This window comes from Psammomys obesus, unplaced genomic scaffold (assembly GCF_907164565.1).
Source record: "Psammomys obesus unplaced genomic scaffold, mPsaObe1.curated_primary_1811, whole genome shotgun sequence".
NCBI lineage: Eukaryota > Metazoa > Chordata > Mammalia > Rodentia > Muridae > Psammomys > Psammomys obesus.
The window spans coordinates 6,821,102-6,840,621 of record NW_026592710.1 but is presented as its reverse complement, the minus strand read 5'-3'; the positions used below and the strand labels follow the sequence as shown (position 1 = coordinate 6,840,621).

At 44.6% G+C, this 19,520-nt stretch overlaps 1 protein-coding gene across 1 annotated transcript in view; it reads right to left on the bottom strand.

The window, feature by feature from the left end:
• Positions 1–19,520, bottom strand: part of Pex14 (peroxisomal biogenesis factor 14) — a 142,244-nt gene that overhangs the window by 112,902 nt on the left and 9,822 nt on the right. The window contains exon 2 of the mRNA XM_055615242.1: positions 4,602–4,649. Coding sequence (XP_055471217.1) covers positions 4,602–4,649 — 48 coding nt within the window. The remainder of the gene's footprint in view (positions 1–4,601; positions 4,650–19,520) is intronic.

Genomic DNA, 19,520 nt, shown 5'->3' with positions numbered 1-19,520 from the left:
GTCCTGGACTCACTTTGTAGACTAGGCTGGCCTCAAACTCACAGAGATCCACTTGTCTCTGCCTCCCTGAGTGCTGGAATGAAAGGCGTGACCACCATGCCCAGCAAGGCCAACCTATTCTATATAGCATCTTTCAGCCAGGTATGGTATACAGTGAGAATGTCTCAAAAAGAAAAGACTTTCTTCTAGAAAAGTTGACAAGGGAGAAATTACCATCCTCTTTGGATTATTTTGGAGGAAGGATGCAGGGAGCAAAGATTAAAAGGAAAAACAGCAGGGTGGGTAGCACACACCTATGATCAGCACTTAGGAGGCAGAGGCAGGCCACATGAGCAAGCCTGAGCCACAGAATCAAGACACTGTAGCAAAACAAATAAGTAATCAAATAATAAATGAAAAAAAAAAACAAAAACAACTTATACCTATAAACCAGAGGCAGCAAAGACAGCAGAAGACTCACCCATTACAGAGAATTTGGTGTCCAAAAACAAGAAGCTGAAATTCTAGTTGAACCAAACACACAGGGCCTGTGTAAAGTAGGTGAGCAACAGTGTTGCTGAATATTGAGAAACAGAGTGGAGACAAATGAACAGATATGCAAACTAAACCTTATTTATCACTTATTTCAAATAACCAGAAATCAGATGACTAAAGGGAATTCTCAGATTGCCTAAGCCCAGTTTCAGCACCCAAGCAAGACAAGAACCAAGCTGTCCCATGTACTCTTTCACTTTGTGTTGGGAACCAGGGCTTCACATGCGCTAGACAAGTGTTCTACCGCTGAGCTTTCCATGCACAGGCTTGCACCACAAAGTTCTAAGGTTGGCCTTGAACTCACATTCCTCCTGCTTCAGCTTCTTGAGTGCTGAGATTACAAGTGTACACCATATGCCCAGCTGCCCTCCTTCTTAAAAACTTTTATTTGATGTCCCAGGGAAGTACAGGGAACCAGATGCAGGTCCTGTATGAGCCCCAGGATAGGCATACATGCATAGCCAGAGTCCTAGTTCTGCAGGAGAGCCACAAACTGTTTTCAACAGATCTGAGACAAGACAGAGCCCAGCCCTCTGGAGGGCTGTCAAAACCCTTTCCCTTAGCACCAGGGAGGCAGCTCAGTAGGTAAAAGTGCTTTTCATGCAGGCCAGAGTATGATCTGAAGAACTCACAGTGGAAAAAGAAAACCAACTCTCACTGTCCTGGAACTCAGAGATCCACCTGCCTCTGCCTCTTCCTCCCTTGTGCTGCGATTAAAGATGTGCACTACCATGCCTGGCTCTGAACTGTAGCTTTTAATAAGCTCTTTATGTTTTTAATAAGGAGAAAAATTACTTCAAAATGATCACCTAGGGTTTGGTAAGACAGCTCACCAGGTAATAAATGGTATTTGTCACACAAGACTAACAACCTGAGTTTAATCCCCAGAGCCCACAGTAGGAGGAGAGTATCAACTCCGCAAAGCTGACCTCTATCTGTATAGAGCACATGGAGTGCTGAGGCATGTGTGTGCCCACATTCTCTCTCTCTCTCATACACACACACACACACACACACACAAAATAAAAAATTCGCTTTTAAAATGATCATCTAGGTTTTTTTCTGGGTGGTGATTTGTTTTGTTTTGTTTGGTTTGGTTTTTAGTTTGCTTTATTTTTGAGACAAGGTCTCGCTTAGCCCAGGCTGTAGCTAAGGAGGATCCTGACCTTCACTTCTCCCCAAGTACTGCACTTATAGGCAGACGCCACCCCTCCTGCTTCATGTAGTTCTGGCCATGGAACCTATGGCTTCATGTTTGTCACGCAAACATTCTACCAGCTAAGCCACAACTCTGCCCTGCCTTGAGCATCTTGTGCTCAGTCAAGCCAGTGCAGAGCCCAGAGAGCAGCCACTAAGAATTTTGCACAAAATTCATGATCAAGCAGGGTACAAGGGTACATACCTTTTTTCCCAAACTAGGGAGGCAGAGGCAGGTGGATCTCTGAATCCCAGGCCAGTCAGTCTACATAGTGAGTCCCAGGACAGACAGAGCTACATAGTAAGAACCCCATCTCAAAATTAAAAGAAAAAGAAGAAGAAGAAGAAAAAAAAAAAAAAACTACAGTGAGTTAAAAGTAAGCATAACTTTACCATCATGTTCAAGACCTAGCTTCAGATAGCTCAGAAATTATCCCTAAGTTCCCAGCTATCAAGCCCCTCCTTCTCTGAACAACTTACAGCCAGGCAGTTCTGTACCAAATTATACACAACTTTGTGCTGCTTCCTAAAATTACAGTGTTCCCCTTTTGCTAATTGTTTCATGTATACAAATGCCTTTTCTTCCCCCAATAAAATACCCAAATTACTTAAAAACAAGGCTTGTTTGATTTTGAATTGTCTGTCCTCCAGTGCAGCAGTTAAACTCTCAGGAAGCAGCCAGCACACCGGGCCTCAACAGCCTCCCTCCCCGCTGAAGGAGCGGAGCACCTCCTTGAAGGTGTGCTTCCAAACCACACCCTGTGCCGAGCTATATGCCTGAGCTGCTACCTACTGCTTCTCCAGCACCCTGGGATGGTCATCTAACCAGGAACCAGTCCACAACGGCCAAGAGCTCTCTTGTCACTCAACCTGTGCCCCTGGCCTGCCCCACAAGCTAGCCCTATGAGGGCTCCTCTGCCTGCCACCCTCCTGCCGCCACTCCCAAAAGAAAGGAGTTGCTCACACAAGAGCATACAACTCGGCTGGTGCCCTCATTTAATCAGGCTGCTGCAGATGGCTGGCCAAAAGCAATAAGGGCATGACTGAGAGACTGTGGGAGTTTAATATAAAAAATTAATAAAAAAGGAGGGGGAAGGATAAAGGGTCTACCTTTTAATAGGGCCCTAATTACCCAACTCACAGGATCAGCCCAAATGAGATGGGAGTTTATTTCGGGTTTTTTTTTAATTATTGGTTTTTTTTATATATATATAAATTGCTGCTATGTGTTTTCTTTCCTCTGAGCAATTATGCAGTAAGTACGTAAAGAGGAGAAAAAATATTAATTAAATATAAGGTAATTGTAGAGTTGGCCTGGAGAGAATGAGTCTGAACTCTGGACAATCGCAGGCTACCAGGGTTTGAAGACTGCTCAGGGGCTCCCAGAAAAGAAAGAAATAACATAACCAGCCAACATGCAGATGCACAATGCAGCGGAAGGAGCAACATTCAGAACCCTACAGCACAGGCCTGCAGGGCTCCCCACAGCCACGAGACAGCCGGCAGAAGACACTCTGGGCTTCCAGAGAGCTTTGCCAGTCGTGCTCCCAAAAGACAGCCTGGCCTCGTGTTGAGGATGGAAAGCCAAATCAGGAAGTTTCAAAAGAGCCCGCAGCAGTAAGGGATAGAAAAGGACCACTGTGTTGAGTCTGGACCTCAGTGCAAATCACAACTTCAGTCTAAAAGGCATGGAGGCAGGCCACAGAGCATACACATAAGCCTGGCAGAGCAAAGTGTCCTAAGAAGAACCAGGAAGTAGCAAAAGCGTGAAAAGAGGTTCTGCAGAAGTGCTGGGATGTGAGCCACAACTGTGACAAACGGTGACATGAATAACACCACCATTCCCCTGGAAAAGTCTCATAGGTGCTTGTGTCCTCTGGGCCTATCTGCAGCTCATCCAGATCCATCTTACCCTTTGCCTAGAAAGCCTTAGAACATGCTAGAACCTGGCCCTGTTCATACCAGCCAAGGACTTCACATCATTCCCTCTAACTCGGCCAAGAGAAGAGTGAAGAAAGCAGGAGAGACTACACGGGCTGCCGAAACAAAGCCTGGGCAGGGCACCCCTGTGCCCACGAGCTATCACCACTCCAAGAAAGGAAAGGCTTGGCAACGTTAAACTGAGTGCTGGCGTGAACCTAAAACTGATCTAGTTTGCACAGAACCGGTCTTACTACCCAGCCCACAGGATTTACATCGAGTCCTGAGATGCCAAACAATGAAAATAGGGCAGGCGGGCAGGCACTCCGGCTCACCACCAAAGCAAAAACACTCTGCAGAGAGTGGATATGGTGCCATCCGTCTTCTAATCCCAGCATGTATGAGGCTGTGGCAGGAGAGCTGTTGTGAGCGTGAAGCCAGCCTAGGCTGTGTAGTTAGTTCAAGGATATACTGGGCTATGGCCTGTGATTCTCCTTGCTTAAACAAAGAAAAGGCTCTTCAGCCCTCAGCGGGCCTCTTTCCTATCAGAGTCTGTGATTCTACGGGTGCTGCCTATCACAGACTGAATCACATACCAGGCAACACCAGAACCCCTCCTCTCACCTGCTCCTTAAAGGTGCTTCACTGGGAAGCGAAGAGTGGCTATACACATTCCTGATAACCGGAAGAGGACAAGGAGGGACCTTGGTGTCACCCAATTGTACCATTAGCAGCAAACAAGACGCTGCATGGCTGCCATAGTGGATGCTCTCGATTCCAGAAAAGGACCAAAGAAGTCTTGCTAATACCTTCTGCTAAAATAGAAGTCAAGAGGCCAGAGGTCAGAGCAAGGCATCTCCAGGTAACACTACTAACACGTCGCTGGGCACCTTCACGTTCACACAGGCTTCCAATTTTGGAAAAGAATCCCGTGTACCTTTCATACTTACCAGTGGCTCTCGGGGCACCACATTCTCACTTCCTGGAGAAGTGCTTGGCTGCGAAGAAAAACAGAAACAAAAATAAGATCACAGTGCCACCCAATGGACATCAGAAAAACAAGCAGTGCGCCCAGGTCTCTGCTCTTCTCCACAGGCTCCAGTAAGATGCAGGCACAGGCTGAATTTGCAGACTGTTTCTGGGTTCACTGTCATGGCTCCTCACAAACAGGGCTTGCTTTTGCTCAGGAGGCCTAAGGAGCAGATGTAAACAGGAGGGACGGGGCCATCACAGAAAAGACCTGAGAAAGGCCTAAGCAGATACCTACATTTCTTTGTCTCACCTTCCCAGATGAAGTCAACTACAGAGCAGAGCGAAAATGTAGAATCAAAAGCGGCCACAGGGGGGCAGCAGCTGCCCATACTCTTTGAGGCAGGGTTTCTCTGTGCAGCCTTGGCTGTCCTGGACTTGCTTTGTAGACCAGGCTAGCCTTCAACTCACAGAGATCCAGCAGCCTCAGCCTCCCTGAGGGCTGGGACTAAAGGTGTGCGACACCCTGCCAAGTACTGCTTTTTTTGGGTTGTTTTGCTTCTGTGACAGGGCCTCCAAGAAGCCCAAGCTGACTTCAAGCTCACTATGTAACCAGATCTAGTCTTAAACTCCTGATCCTCTTGCCTCAACCTACTAGCTAAGAACTGCCCATCACAAAAGAACCCTACTCCACGGTTAAGTCTTTCATGTAAATAATCTAGTGACAGGCTGAAAGATAAGCAGACCAACCTAAGAGCAAGCAAACAGCACTGTGACCAGATGGCCAAGCTCCCATCTGTTTCCTTCTGGGCCACAGCCTTTCCGTCACACCTTCAACCCAATATTAAGAGCATGGACATAGGGCTAAAGCAAGACACAAATCTCCAGAAGCATAAGACAAGCAGCCTGCCTGAGTGGGCTGTGTTTAGTTTACTGTTACTGGCGTTAGAGTCAATTGTCAATTTTCTACAGATAAAATCCAGACAAGTGCAGCTAAATGTATGTGTCCCAGAAGCCGTCCTCCATTCCCATCCCAGCCAGTTCAGATGGCTGTACCAGCCTCCTATGGAAAGGGCAGAAGCTGGAAGAGAAAAGAGTCTAGAGAAGGTTCCTAAAGACTGCCTTACCTCACAACTGCCTGCCACCACACAAAAGGCGCCCGACAGTGCCAAGGCTTCTCCCTTTCCAGCGTCCTAACCTAAGAGCTCTACCATCCCAGGCAGCTTGAAACAACTGGAGGTCGGTCCTCATACCTGAGTGACTTTTCTCTCCTCCTGCCACCCTCCCAGGCTCCCAGCCATCGATAGCTCACACATTTAGATCTCTGGGCCAGATCCTGCCTCCCTTTAGACTTTCAAGTCTTAGCACAGACTCCCCTGCCTCCTGCATGGACGCCCTCTTCCAGTATGGCTGGAAAGCCTTCAAGAGCTCCCTCTCCTTCTCCCCAAAGGTACCCATTATCTCCTCCTGCCAATCTTCTCTTCTAAGTAGCCAAGGAGTCAACCCTCTACTTCTATTTATCTCTGCTGCCATCACTTTGGTCCAAGCTCCCAGAACCTGGACCACTGCAAATGCTTTCTAATCAGCTTACCTGGATTCAAGCTGGCTCTCTTCCAATTCACTTTCCACAACACAAAAAGCAAATCATTTACAGAGGAAAACTCGATCACCTCCCTTACTTACTCATCCACACCCATAAGCAACATTATCAATAGCTTCTTACTGTTCTCAGAAGACAAGAAAAAGCTCCTTGGTGCAGTGTCAGAAGCCTCTCATCTATTCTAACCACATCTCAGGTCTCATGGTTTGCTGAACTCCCAAGCTCTGTGCACAACAAACACGCTGCCTTCTGCTTTCTTTGTCAAGAGGCTTTGCACAGGCTGTACTTCCCTCTTGTCCCAGACACTTTAGCATCTGTCAGAGCCAGCTAAGGCGCTGACCGTAGGGTGCACTCCTTCTAAGGCAAGCTTGATTAGGTCAGGTCTCTCTACTATACTCACGAGGTGCTGAATTTCTCTGCACCAAGAAAAGCAGCTGAGGGCTGGAGAGATGACTCAGCAGTTAAGAGCACTGGCTGTTCTTGAAGAAGACCCAGGTTCGATCCCCAGCACCCACATGGCAGCGCACAATCACCTGTAACTCCAGTTCCAGGGGGAGCCAATGCCCTCCTCTGGCCTCCAAGGGCACTATGGACACATGTAGTGCACAGACATTCATACACAAATAAATACAAATATTAAACATTTTTTTTTGAGACAGAGTTTCTCTGTGTAGCCCTGACTATCCTAAAACTAGCTCTGTAGACCAGGCTGGCCTTGAAGTCAGATATCCACCTGCCTTTGCATGGGATTAAAAGTGTGCACCACAACTCCTGACTTAAACTTTTTTTTTTTTTTTTAAACAAAGAAGATGAATGTGCTGGCAAAGTTTTTAATTCCAGCACTCAAAAGGCTAAAGTGGGAGCTTATAAATTAGAGGCCAACCTGGATTACAGCAGGAGCCCTGTCTCAAAAAAGAAAAAGAAGGAGAAAGGGGGAGAAGAAAAGGATAAAAGAAGTCAAGAAAACAGGCAGGGAAGAAAAGGGACAGGTGAGAGGAGGGAGCCAGGGGAGAGAGAGGGCACGGGAGAGAAGGGCAAAGAGACAACAATGAAATTCACTGGTGAAAATTAGGCCCTGAGGTCAATCAGAAAACAAACAAATCAATTACTCTAACTCACTAAATCACAGTGGTTATCTACTCAAATTCATCTTCCTGAAGGCTTCCTTCACTAACAAATTATTTATTTTTATGTGCATTAGCGTTTTGCTTGCACGTATGTTTGTGTGAGGGTGTCAGATTCCCTGGAACTGTTACAGACAGTTGTGAGCTGTCAGGTGGGTGCTGGGAATTGAACCTGGGTCATCTGAAAGAGCACCAGTGCTCTTAACCGCTGAGCTGTCTCCCCAGCCCCCAGAAGGCTTCATTCAGCGTGGCTGGCAGACACTAACGCTGCGTGTTAACAGTCATTTAGCTCTTTCTTCACTTCATTCTACACTAGGTGTACAGAATTATTGCTGATGAAAAAACAAAAGCAAAAGAGGTCCCATGACTCACCCACAGCCTCAGCAAGCAGTGGGATCATCGGGATTTGCACATGTCTAACTAAGCTAAATAATCAAATTTTGCTTCAATCATGTTTTATTAAGCAGCACCCTTAATTTAATGCTACCCCATGAGTAATAACGTAGCCTATCTGGCCAGACAAAACAAACATCAGTGAGATGGTTCAGCGGGTGAGGGCCTGAGTTCAGCCCCCAGAACCCACACGATGGGAGAACCAACCACAAGTTGTCCTCTAACCTCCACACGAACATGCGAGTGAGCGCAGACACATGCACACACCTAAACACAGACACATAAATAAATGTTTAAAATGAACACAAACGGCCTTAGCATTTAAGAAGTCTCATTTTTAACCCAAAATTTTCTTCTTGAGATACAACTAATCATCATGAATCATCAAGAAATTTCCCTTAAATCAGTTTAACGAAGGCTGAGATGTGGTGCCAGTCTAGCATCCACAAGGCCCTAAATTTAAAACCCAGCAGCTGGGTGATCTCTTCAGCGGCTAACGTGGGCAGAGGGACACACTGCCAACAGTGCCAACTACATTTTTTTAAACACTTCAGCACTTTTCCTTTAGCAGGAGGTGCCAGCGATTAAATCTAGAGTCTTGCCAACCAGGAAGAGGTGAGAGAAAAAAAAAAAAAAAAAAAGCTTTTTTTTTTTTCCTTTCTGGAGACAGGGTCTCACCATGTAGCCCAGGCAGACCTCAAACTCAGGACGATGCTCCTGCTCTGTCAAGTACTGGGATTACAGGTGTACACACCGTGCCAATCTTAAAATTCTTTACTTAAACAATAAAACAAAGGAACCACTTGGTGTATACAAGCCCAAAGGAAGCAAGCAACAACCAGGGCTGTACCTTTCTCTGGAACCAAATATGAACGTGACCCTTCACTTAATGCTGTGGCCCAATACTTACCAGCTGTGGGGCAGCATCACTCCCAAGAGACATTGGGACACATGTGGAGGTCTCTCTGACTCCAAAGCTCCACAGGCATTTAGAGACAGGCAGACTATGCTACAACACAGGCAGTACAGACCATTCAGTCCCCACACCCTCTGGACCCTTGAGGAATCCTGACCACTCTCACCTCTTCACACGAGAGGGCAGCCTCCCATTTTACCTTACTCTAGGCACTGCTTAGAACAAAGAGCGTTGAGCGCCTACCCAGGCTGGATGAGCCCAGCCAGTCTGCTGCTCTGACTACTCAGTCTAGCCTTTACAAAACGTCCAGTATGGTTTTGAGTACCTACACCTTGATCTACCTCTCTGAGTGATATCTAGTCTGAAAAAAAGATCCTTACAAACTAAATTCCAACTTGACTCTGGAACTCTTCAAAAGATCATCTTTAAATGAGAGAGAGAAATTGGAAGTCACCAACTGATGTCTACAGCAGAGGTCTAAGGAGGAGGAGGCTTGGGGCTGGAGAGATGGCTCAGCAGTTAAGAACACTGTCTGCTCTTCCAGGGGACCCAGGTTCTATTCCTAGCACCTATGTGGCAGCTCATAACTGTCTGTAGCTCCAGTTCCAGGAGATCTGGCACCTTCACAGACATAGATGCAGGCAAACACCAATGCACACAAAATAAACAATAAATAAATTTCTTTAAAAAGGGGGTTCTTCTTAAACCCACATTCAGTCCCCTTAGAGGTCAGAATGGGAAAAGAGCAAAAGATTAAGAGTGCTTTAAAAGACTACAAGTTGGGGGACAGTGAGGTGGCTTAGTACAGACACTTGCCACAAAGCCTGATGACCTAGGTAAAGGTACTTACTAATAAGCCTGGAAACTTGAGACCCACCACATGATAAAGGGAGAGAATAAACTCTAGCAAGTTGTACACACACAGAAAATATATTTTTTTTTTTAATTTAAAAATAGCTGGGTATGCCAAACAGTGATGGCACACGCCTTTAACCCCACACTCAGGAGGCAGATGCAAGCAGATCGCTGATTTCGAGGCCAGCTGATCTACAGAATGAGATACAGAACAGTCAGGGCTACACAGAGAAATCCTGTCTTGGAAAAAAAAAAAAAAGCAAAAAAAAAACAACAAAAATTGAACTAATTTTTTTTTTTTTTAATGCTGGGTGTAATTCACACTTTTTTTGTTTGTTTGGTTGGTTTTTGGTTTTTCGAGACTGGGTTTCTCTGTGTAGCCCTGACTGTTCTGTAACTCACTCTGTAGCCAGGCTGGCCTCAAAATCAGAGATCTGCTTGCATCTGCCTCCCAGAGTGCTAGGATTACAGGCATGGGCCACCAAGCCTGGCTTGTAATACACACTTTTAATCCCAGCACTCAAGAGACAAAGGTAGGCAGATTCTGTGAGTTTGAGGATAGCCCAATCTACATAGCCAGTTCTAGACTAGCCAGAGCTACACAATAAGACCCTGCCTCAAAATTAATTCATTAACTAATAAATGATTTAAAAGTTAGTGGGGGGGGGCACGGCTGGAGAGATGGCTCAGTAGTTAAGAGCACTGTCTGCTCTTCCAAATAAACCTGGGTTCAATTCCCAGCACCCACATGGCAGCTCACAACTGTCTGTAACTCCAGTTCCAAGGGATCTAACACCTTCACACTGGATGCACACAAAATAAAAATAAAAATAAAAATAAAAAAGTTAGCGGGGAATGGTGATATATGTATGTAATAATCCCAGCACCTGAAATTTGGAGACAAGAAAATCAGGAGTTAAGAGCCAGCCTCAGCTATATATTAATTCAATGCATGTCCTGGGGAGGTGGAGGCAGGAGAATTCAATCCTGTCTACCAGGATCCACTGGCCACACAACCTAGCCTAACCTAGTGGGAGACCCAGTCGCAAAAGGAAACAAGGTGGGTGTCCTCCTGAAATGACACCCATGGAGAATCTCTGGCCTCTACATGTACACATCCACATGCATACATGTAAGCACACATACACAAACATACACTATTTTAAGTAAAATATTAATAAAAGAGCACAGTGGAGGAAAGGCAAGTGCTGTGCTATGACGGGACAGAGGTGTGGCCTCCCCCTGCTGGGGAGGTGCTGACCTTCCCCTGCTGGGAAACTTGCCAAGTGTGTACCTCTCTGCACAGCAAAGGCCAAACTGGCAAGAGTTCATGAACTTGAGCAAAAGGAGAACCTCCAAGTCCATAAACAGAAGTCAGCGTCGTTCTGTGTACGTCCTGGGCCAGTCTATACAAACTGCTCTTTACTGGGAAGAATAAGAGCCAATCCACAAATTCTCTGCGGAAGTGGTATGTGGAGAGGGCTTGTGTGAACTTGGGCATTAACAGCTGAGTGACTGGGTGTGCTATTCACCCTGGCAAAGCCTCAGTTTCCTCAGCCGTGGGAATGATTCCACAACACACACCTGAGAGTGGAAAAGATAAACTAATCCTATCAGGCTAGCCCTCGGCTCCCCTTCTCGCTGCAATGGAGTAACAGACGGCTAATCCTCCCAGCAGGCGAGGCGCCTGCAGGGCTGTGTTCCTGCAGATACAGAACAGTGTGGAGGATCTGTGTCCTTACACCACTCTGGCTTTCTGCCGTGGATCACAGTTCAAACAAGAGAGGAGGGTGCCCAGCACTGCACAGCAGTCTCTCTCTGTGTTTAAGAGTCAGAGACCAGATTTCAGGGAAGCTAAAGCAGGAAAACACTGCAGGTCAGAGTTCCAAAGAAAGCTATGCAAAAAAGAAAGTTCCAGAAATCTACATGGAGGTTTTTTGGTTTTTGTTGTTGTTTTTGAGACTTTGTTCAATAATAAAATCTGTGTGCACTCCTGCACCCAGTAAAATTCAATGAAAGTTTAAAAAAAGAGAGAGAGAGAGAGCGCCAGAAGCACTGGCACATGCCTGTAGCTCCAGCACTCAGGGAGGAAAAGGCAGTTGGATCTCTGTGAGTTCAATACCAGCCTGGTCTAGAAAGGAGCCCAGGACAGCCAGGGCTACACAAGAAACTCTGTTTTGAAAAAACAAACAAAAAAGTGAGGAGGAAGCTGTGAGCTGAGAATTGTCAGGTTGCTCAAGTTGCTCAAAAGCCTCAGGATCCCAAGTTATCAAAATACAGTGTCCTGCTTACTCGGAGCTTTCCACAGACATCTGAAAAGTCTGCACCTTTGGGGCAGAGAGAGCTGTCAAGTTACCCCCAAAGCAAATGCTACTCTAACAAAGCTGAAAAGTGGGACGTGAGGGGCTGGAGAGATGTCTCGGTGGTTAAGAGCATGTGTACAATCACAAAGACCAGAGTTGGAATTCCAGTGCCCCTGTAACAAGCCAGGTATCCCTACATACACACTGATAACCCCAGGAGGACAGAAACAGACAGACAGAAGGATCACTGGGGCTTCCGGCATAGATTTAAGGTGACACCCCTCTTTAAAAGAGAAAAATTGTCAGAAAAATTGAAGTGGACCCTCTTCTGGCCTTGACACCAGCACACAAATGCACATAAGAAAAGAAGGAAGGGAGGAAGAAAAAAAGGAGAGAAGGAAGAGAGGGAGGAATGAAGTGAGAGGGAGGGAGAAAGAGAGAGGGAAGGGAGGGAAGGAGGAAAGAAGAAGAGGAGAGGAAGAGGAGAGCAGGACTTGAAAGAATCACAACCTTGCCTTCAGAACAAAGCCCAACATTCTTTAAAGAACACAAAATCCAGCCCAGGCCCAGTGTGTTGCCACACACCTGTAATACTATCATTCAAGAGGCTGGGATGGACAGATCCTTAGTTCAAGGCCAGCCTAAGCTACATAAGACTGTTTCAAACAAACAAGCAAAAAACCCACAAAAGAGGCCAAGTGAGACAGCTAGATGGGAAAGCGTGCCTGGTACCAACCCTGACAACCTGAGTTCAATTTCTCAAACCCCCATGGTAGAGAGAACTGACTTCTACAAGTTGTCTGACCCCCACACACCCAGACACATACTCACACTAAATAAATTCATACTAATTTATTTTTAAGGTACACAAAATCCACATCCTAAAGATAAAATTCACAACAGTAGAGGTAACATTTACAATAGGTAGCATCCCATCAAAATTCTCTGTTGAGCATGGTGCTAGAAGGCTAGTAATTCCAGGACCTCCAAGTGAAGGGAGGAGGGCCAGGAGTTCAAAGCCAGCCTTTGAACACACAGAAAGTTCAAAGACAACCTAGGCTACAAAGATCCTAGAGAGAGGGGTAGGGAAAACATAGAGCGGAACAAGGAGGTGGAGAGAGAATAAATAAATTTGAATAGTTATATTCAAGTACATAAGGAAAAATATATACTGTGAACTGGAGAAGTAGCTCAGTGGTTAAGAACATTTGCTGCTCTTGGGGAGGCCAGTGGTTCAGTTCCCAGCAGCTACATGGTGACTCACAACTATCCTGCATCCTGTTCCAGGGAATGCGATGCCCACTTCTGACCTCCCTCCCCAACTTCCCCCACATTGCAAGAACATGATACACATATATGAACACAGGAAAGACACTCACATACATGAGACAAATCTTTTTTAAAACAATGAGGAAAAGTGTCATATAAAATAAAAATAAGTCCTTTGTGGGTGGCAGTGAACCTAAAGAGCTTTGGTATCAGGCTGCATGGTGGCTCCCACAGTGGCACTCACTGCCTGCCAGAGCAGGAGCCGCATGCAGTGCTGTGGTAGCACCAGCTTCAACACTGCATGTGTGCCTCCGCTCCCCAGACACCATCAAAGTGGACAAGAGCCTCGAACCACCTCAAACAATTCTCCATTATAAGCTCAAGTCCCAGCTGCCCACTACACGCTGCTTCACCACATGGCCCCAATTCTTTCCTCTAGAGGCAAGCCCAGGCCCTGCCAAACCCCAGAAGAGAACTGACAGGAAGAAATTGCTGAGGCTGGAGAGAGGCCTCAGCAATGAGCGCATGCTGCTCAAGCCTGAGGACACATTGCAGACCCCTAGAGAAACGCTGAGCATGGAGCCCACTTGTAACCTAAGCACTGTGGAGGCACCCGCCTGGCTCCAGGTCCTGTCTTTGGGGCATAAGTTGGAGAGTGACATCCTCCTCTAGACACACACACACACACACACAAAATCTTACAAGTGATCTAAGAAAAAGAGCAATGCCTAAGATTACTCAGAATGAGCCATGGCTGGAGACTTCAGAAACCACACACGCTACAACCAAATAGAAAGTAACTGTCAAATCCCACCAGTGGGCTGTCAGCTCAAACTCTAGCCACTGAAGCTGTCTTTGAAAAATGAATACAAATGGAAGCAAAGGAGGGGGCAGGGATGGACTTGTCAACAAAAGGCAGTAGAATTGGGCCTGGTGCCTCAGGTCTACTGGTAATCACAGCAACTCAGAGCTGAGACAAGAGAATCACAAGTTCAAGGCCTACCTGGGGAAAAGTAAGAGACCCTGTCTTATAATAAAAAGTAAAAACTTAATAATACTTTTTAAAGAGCTAGAAAAATAGCTCCAGGGTACAGTGCATACCCAGCATTCCCTAGGATCTAGGATCAGTCTCCAGTACAAAAAAAAAGTATATTAAGACTTTCAAACAAGTTGAGCATGGTAACACACACCTTTAAGCCCAGGACTCCTGGACACTGGCAGGTGGATCTGAGTTCAAGGCCAGCCTGGTCTACATATGGAGTCCCAGACAAAACAAAACAAACAGGTAAAACTCTTGCAAAATGTCAGGGAAAAATCTGAGAAACTGGACACTTGAGAAGAAACTTAATGCCTTGCCCCAGCAGTTAAAAGCATGACCTTGAGGCTACAGAGGCTAGGAAGAAAAACCCTGATCAGCCAAGCAAAGTCCAACTCTTCTCAGAACTAGCATGTGCTCCTGGTCAGTTGTTCCAAAAGTCATGTGTGAGAGGTGGCCTTTAGCCATTAAATCCATGACGGAAAAAAAAAAAAACGAAGATTCTTACTACCATCACCAAATGATAGCACCCAGATGGGAGCTTTGCAAAAATGCCCAGATACTGTCCCACTGAAGAGGAACCTTAAAAGCTACTGAACATAGAGGAGGGGTAGGTAATCCCTGAAATCACCAAATAAGAAATTGTGAGCAAGGGACCTCTCGGTCATCCTCACGAGGGAAGACAGAGTGGTTTCCTAAGCAGCCAGGCAGCTGACTTGCTGAACCATCTTCCCTTGAGTAAGTCCTGTGCAGAACACACCAGACATCTGCCATCATCACCTTATACATTCTGTCAACATGAAAATCTCCCAAACACTGTACGGAGATTTCAAGAAGCGCTGGGGCTGGAAAGGTAGCCCCGCAGTTAAGAGCACTTGTGGCTCTTGCTGAAGAACTGGCCTTAGTTCCCAGCACCTACATGCTGGTCCACAACCACCTGTAACCCCTGTGCCTTTTCATCTAGCCTCTGTGTGCTCCTGAACACACATGCTACACATAAACTCTTACAGATTCAAATAAAAAAAGTATTATTATTCAAATAATAATAATAGGGCTGAAGAGATGGCTCAGTGGTTAAGAGCACTGTCTGCTCTTCCAGAGGTACTAAGTTCAATTCCCAGCAACTACATGGTGGCTCACAACCATTTATACTAGGATCTGATGCCCTCTTCTGGCGTGCAGGTATACATGCAGATAGAGCACTCATATACATAAAAAATAAATAAATCTTTAAAAAAATAAATGTGGAGGCTGGAGAGATGGCTCAGTGGTTAAGGGGACTGACTGCTCTTCCAAAGGACCCACGTTCAAACCCCAGCACTGACATGGTAACTCACAACTGTCTGCAACTCCAAGATCTGACACCCTCACACAGACAGACATTCAAGCAAGATACTAATGCACATAAAATAAAGGTAAATACATTTTTATTATAATATAATTTTTATTTATTACAATTCATTCACTTTGTATCCCAGCTGTAGCCTCACCCCCATCCCCTCCCAATCCCACCCTTCCTCCCTCCCTCATCTCCTCCCATGCTCCTTCCCCAGTCCACTGATAGTGGAAGACCACCTCCCCTTCCATCTGACACAGAATACCAACAGCACAGGCTCTAAGATCAACAATCAATAAATGGGACCTCATGAAACTGAAAAGCTTCTGTAAAGCAAAGAGCACTGTCGTCAGAACAAAATGACAGCCTACAGATTGGGAAAGGATCTTCACCAACCCTATATCTGACAGAGGGCTGATATCCACAATATATAAAGAACTCAAGAACTTAAAAAGCAACAAACCAAGCAATCCAATTAAAAATGGGGTACAGAGCTAAACAGAGAATTCTCAATAGAGGAATACCAAATGGCAGAGAAACACTTAACTAAATGCTCAATGTCCTTAGCCATCAAGGAGATGAAAATCAAAACAACCCGAGATTTTACCTTATACCAATCAGAATGGCTACGATCAAGAACTCAAGTGACAACACATGCTGGAGAGGACATGGAGAATGGGGAACCTTCCTCCATTGCTGGTGGGAATGTAAACTTGCACAACCACTTTGGAAATCAATCTGGCACTATCTCAGATAATTAGGAATAGTTCTTCCTCAAGATCCAGCTATACCACTCCTAGGCATATATCCAAAAGATACTCAAGTATACAACAAGGACATTTGCTCAACCGTGATCATAACCGTGATCTGGCTATTTGTAATAGCCAGAATCTGGAAACAACTTAGATGTCCCTCAATTGAGGAATGGATACAGAAATTGTGGTATATTTACACAATGGAATACAACTCAGCAATTAAAAACAAGGAAATCATGAAATCTGCAGGCAAATGATGGGAACTAGAAAAGGTCATCCTGAGTGAGGTATCAAGAAGCAGAAAGACACACATGGTAAATACATTAAAAAAAAAAAGATTTAAAAAATAAATAAATGTAACTTTTAAGAAGCCAAGAAAGAAGCCATGGGACAGTAAGATCTTCCACATGCAGAGAAAGAACACAGGCTACAGAACAACACACAGATCAGAAACCCACAGGCTTGCAAATTTTACAAAAAAGGCCATACTCAGCGCCAATAAATGCAACTCCTTTTACCCTAATAGAATATATCCTTACCAAGTGACATTCTGAATGTCTCACAAAGAACTTAAGTAAACTGATACCTTTAAATGGAGGAGGAAAAGGGAAAGAGAGAAAAATCGAGCCAGCCAGATGCTGTTGTAAATGCTTTAATCCAGGCCTCAGGAGGTGGAGGCAGGAAGATTGAGAGCTGGAAGCCTGCTCTCAATGAAAGCTGTCTCAGAAAACCAATAAATGAAGGAGGGTGGCTCCCAAGGTCCCACTCCACTTCAGAATCTACATGCAGTCAGCAGCAGCCAGGGGAGAGAAGTTTATTTCAAACCCCGATAGGTTACACACCCTATATCCAGGTGCACGTGGGCAACACTAATTGGTCTCAGTAGATAATAGATTGATAGATAGATAAAGATAGAGATAGATAGATAGACAGAGATAGATAGATAGATAGATAGATATAGACAGATAGATAGAGATAGATATATAAAGATAGATAAATAGATATAGACAGATAGATAGACATAGATAGATAGATATAGACAGATAGATAGACATAGATAGATAGATATAGACAGATAGATACAGATAGATAGATATAGACAGATAGCTATAGATAGAGATAGATAGAGATAGATATATAAAGATAGATAAATAGATATAGACAGATAGATAGACATAGATAGATAGATATAGACAGATAGAGATAGATATATAAAGATAGATAGATAAATAGATAGATATAGACAGATAGATAGACATAGATAGATAGATATAGATAGATAGATATAGACAGATAGATACAGATAGATAGATAGATATAGACAGATAGATAGCTATAGATAGAGATAGATAGTAGAGATAGATAGATATAGACAGATAGATAGATACATAGATAGATAGATAGATAGATAGATAGATAGACAGACAGACTGCTATTTAGATAGACAAGTAACAAGTTGGGAGGGAAATGTTCAGGGAGGGAACTAGGGTGATTAGGATAGGGGAATAAAGGTGAATTTGATCACAATAAAAGGACATTCATGTAAAAATATTTTTTTAATTTTATTTATTTTTATTTTATGTGCATTGGTGTTTTGTTAGGTCCTCTGGAAGTGGAGTGACACAGACAGTCGTGAACTGCCATGTGGATGCTGGGAACTGAACTGGAGCTGTCGGAAACTGCAGTCAGTGCTCTTAACTGCAGAGCCATTTCTCCAGTCCCAATATTTTTTCTTTAAAAAGCAATAAATATAATAAAAAAAAAGATCAGCTGAGTGGTGGTGGTGGTGCACACCTTAAATTCCATCTCTCAGGAAGCAGAAGAAGTCAGATCTCTGTGAGTTAGAGGCCAGCCTGGTCTACAGAGAGGGTTTCAGGGCACCCAAGGCTACACAGAGAAACCTTGTCTTGAAAACAAAACAAAAATAAAATAAATGAATAATTAATTAATTAATAAAAAAGATCAAGCATAGTGACACATGCCTTTAATCCCTGCACTCAGAAGGCAGAGACAGGTTGAGTGTGAGTTCAAGGCCAGCCAGGTCTACATGGCATGACCCTGTCTCAAAAAAAAAAAAAAAAAAGAAAAGAAAAGAAAAAGAAAGTGTTAGAGACATGGCTCACAGTTTAAGAGCACTTAAGACCCAAGCTGAGTTCCCAGCACACCCACATGGTGGCTCACAACCAACTATATGCCTTCCTTTGACCACCACTGACACGGGGTATACATGGCATACACACATACACTCAGGCACACACACATACACATACAAAAAAAAAACATGTTTTTAAAGAAAAGAGTGAGCAACATAAACTGCATAAGCGTGGAAAAAAAAAAAGAAAGAAACAAAGCCTTATGCAAACCTAGATCCACTGGCCAGGAAGCCAGAGAAGACCTAGCCTGCTGAACAAAATATCTCCAGCTGCAGTTGTTTGTGGGTTTGGTTTGGTTTGGTGTTTTGGGTTTGTTTTATTTTCCCAGAAATGGTTTCTCTATGTAGCCCTGGCTATTCTGGAACTCACTCGATAAACCAGGCTGGCCTCAAATTCATAGATCTGCCTGCCTCTACCTTCCAAGTGCTGGGCTTAAAGGCATGTGCCACCACCATGCTGGGTTTTGTTTTTTTCAATCAGTGTTATTTGAAACAAGGTCTACCTCTGCAGTTAAGGCTGGCCTTGAACTCTCCATCCTCCTGCCTCAGCCTCTTGAATAGTGGGATTATGGTATACCTGGATTACATGACCCCATCGCAATCAATCCATCAATAACAGAAAGAAAGGAAACTTTAAAATTAGTAGCAAAAACTAGTAATTTTCATGTTTCCAGAAATTAACAACAACAAAAAAGTTTAGAGGGCCTTTAATTTAACCCCAGCACTCGGGAGGCAGAGGCAGTGTGCTCTCTGTGAGTTTGAGGCCAGCCTGGTCTACATAGTTCCAGGACAGATCCCTGGAGTAGGAGTTCCATGTGGGTTCTGAGGTTTCTGGTCCTCTGGAAGGGCAACAAGTGCTCTTAACTGCGTACACTATAGCACCACATACAGTATTTTGAGAAGAAAATACAAGGACAAGAAGTACTGACATCTGTCTGTGGTTCTGCTAGGGCACAACACCTTGAGCCCAGGAGTTTGAGGCCAGCCCAATCTACACAGCAAGTTTTAGGCAACCTGGCCTACATAGTGAGACAAGAAAAGAAAGATAGAAAGGGAAGGAGAGAGGAAAAGAAGGAAGGAAGGAAGGAAGGAAGGAAGGAAGGAAGGAAGGAAGGAAAGAAAGAAAGAAAGAAAGAAAGAAAGAAAGAAAGAAAGAAAGAA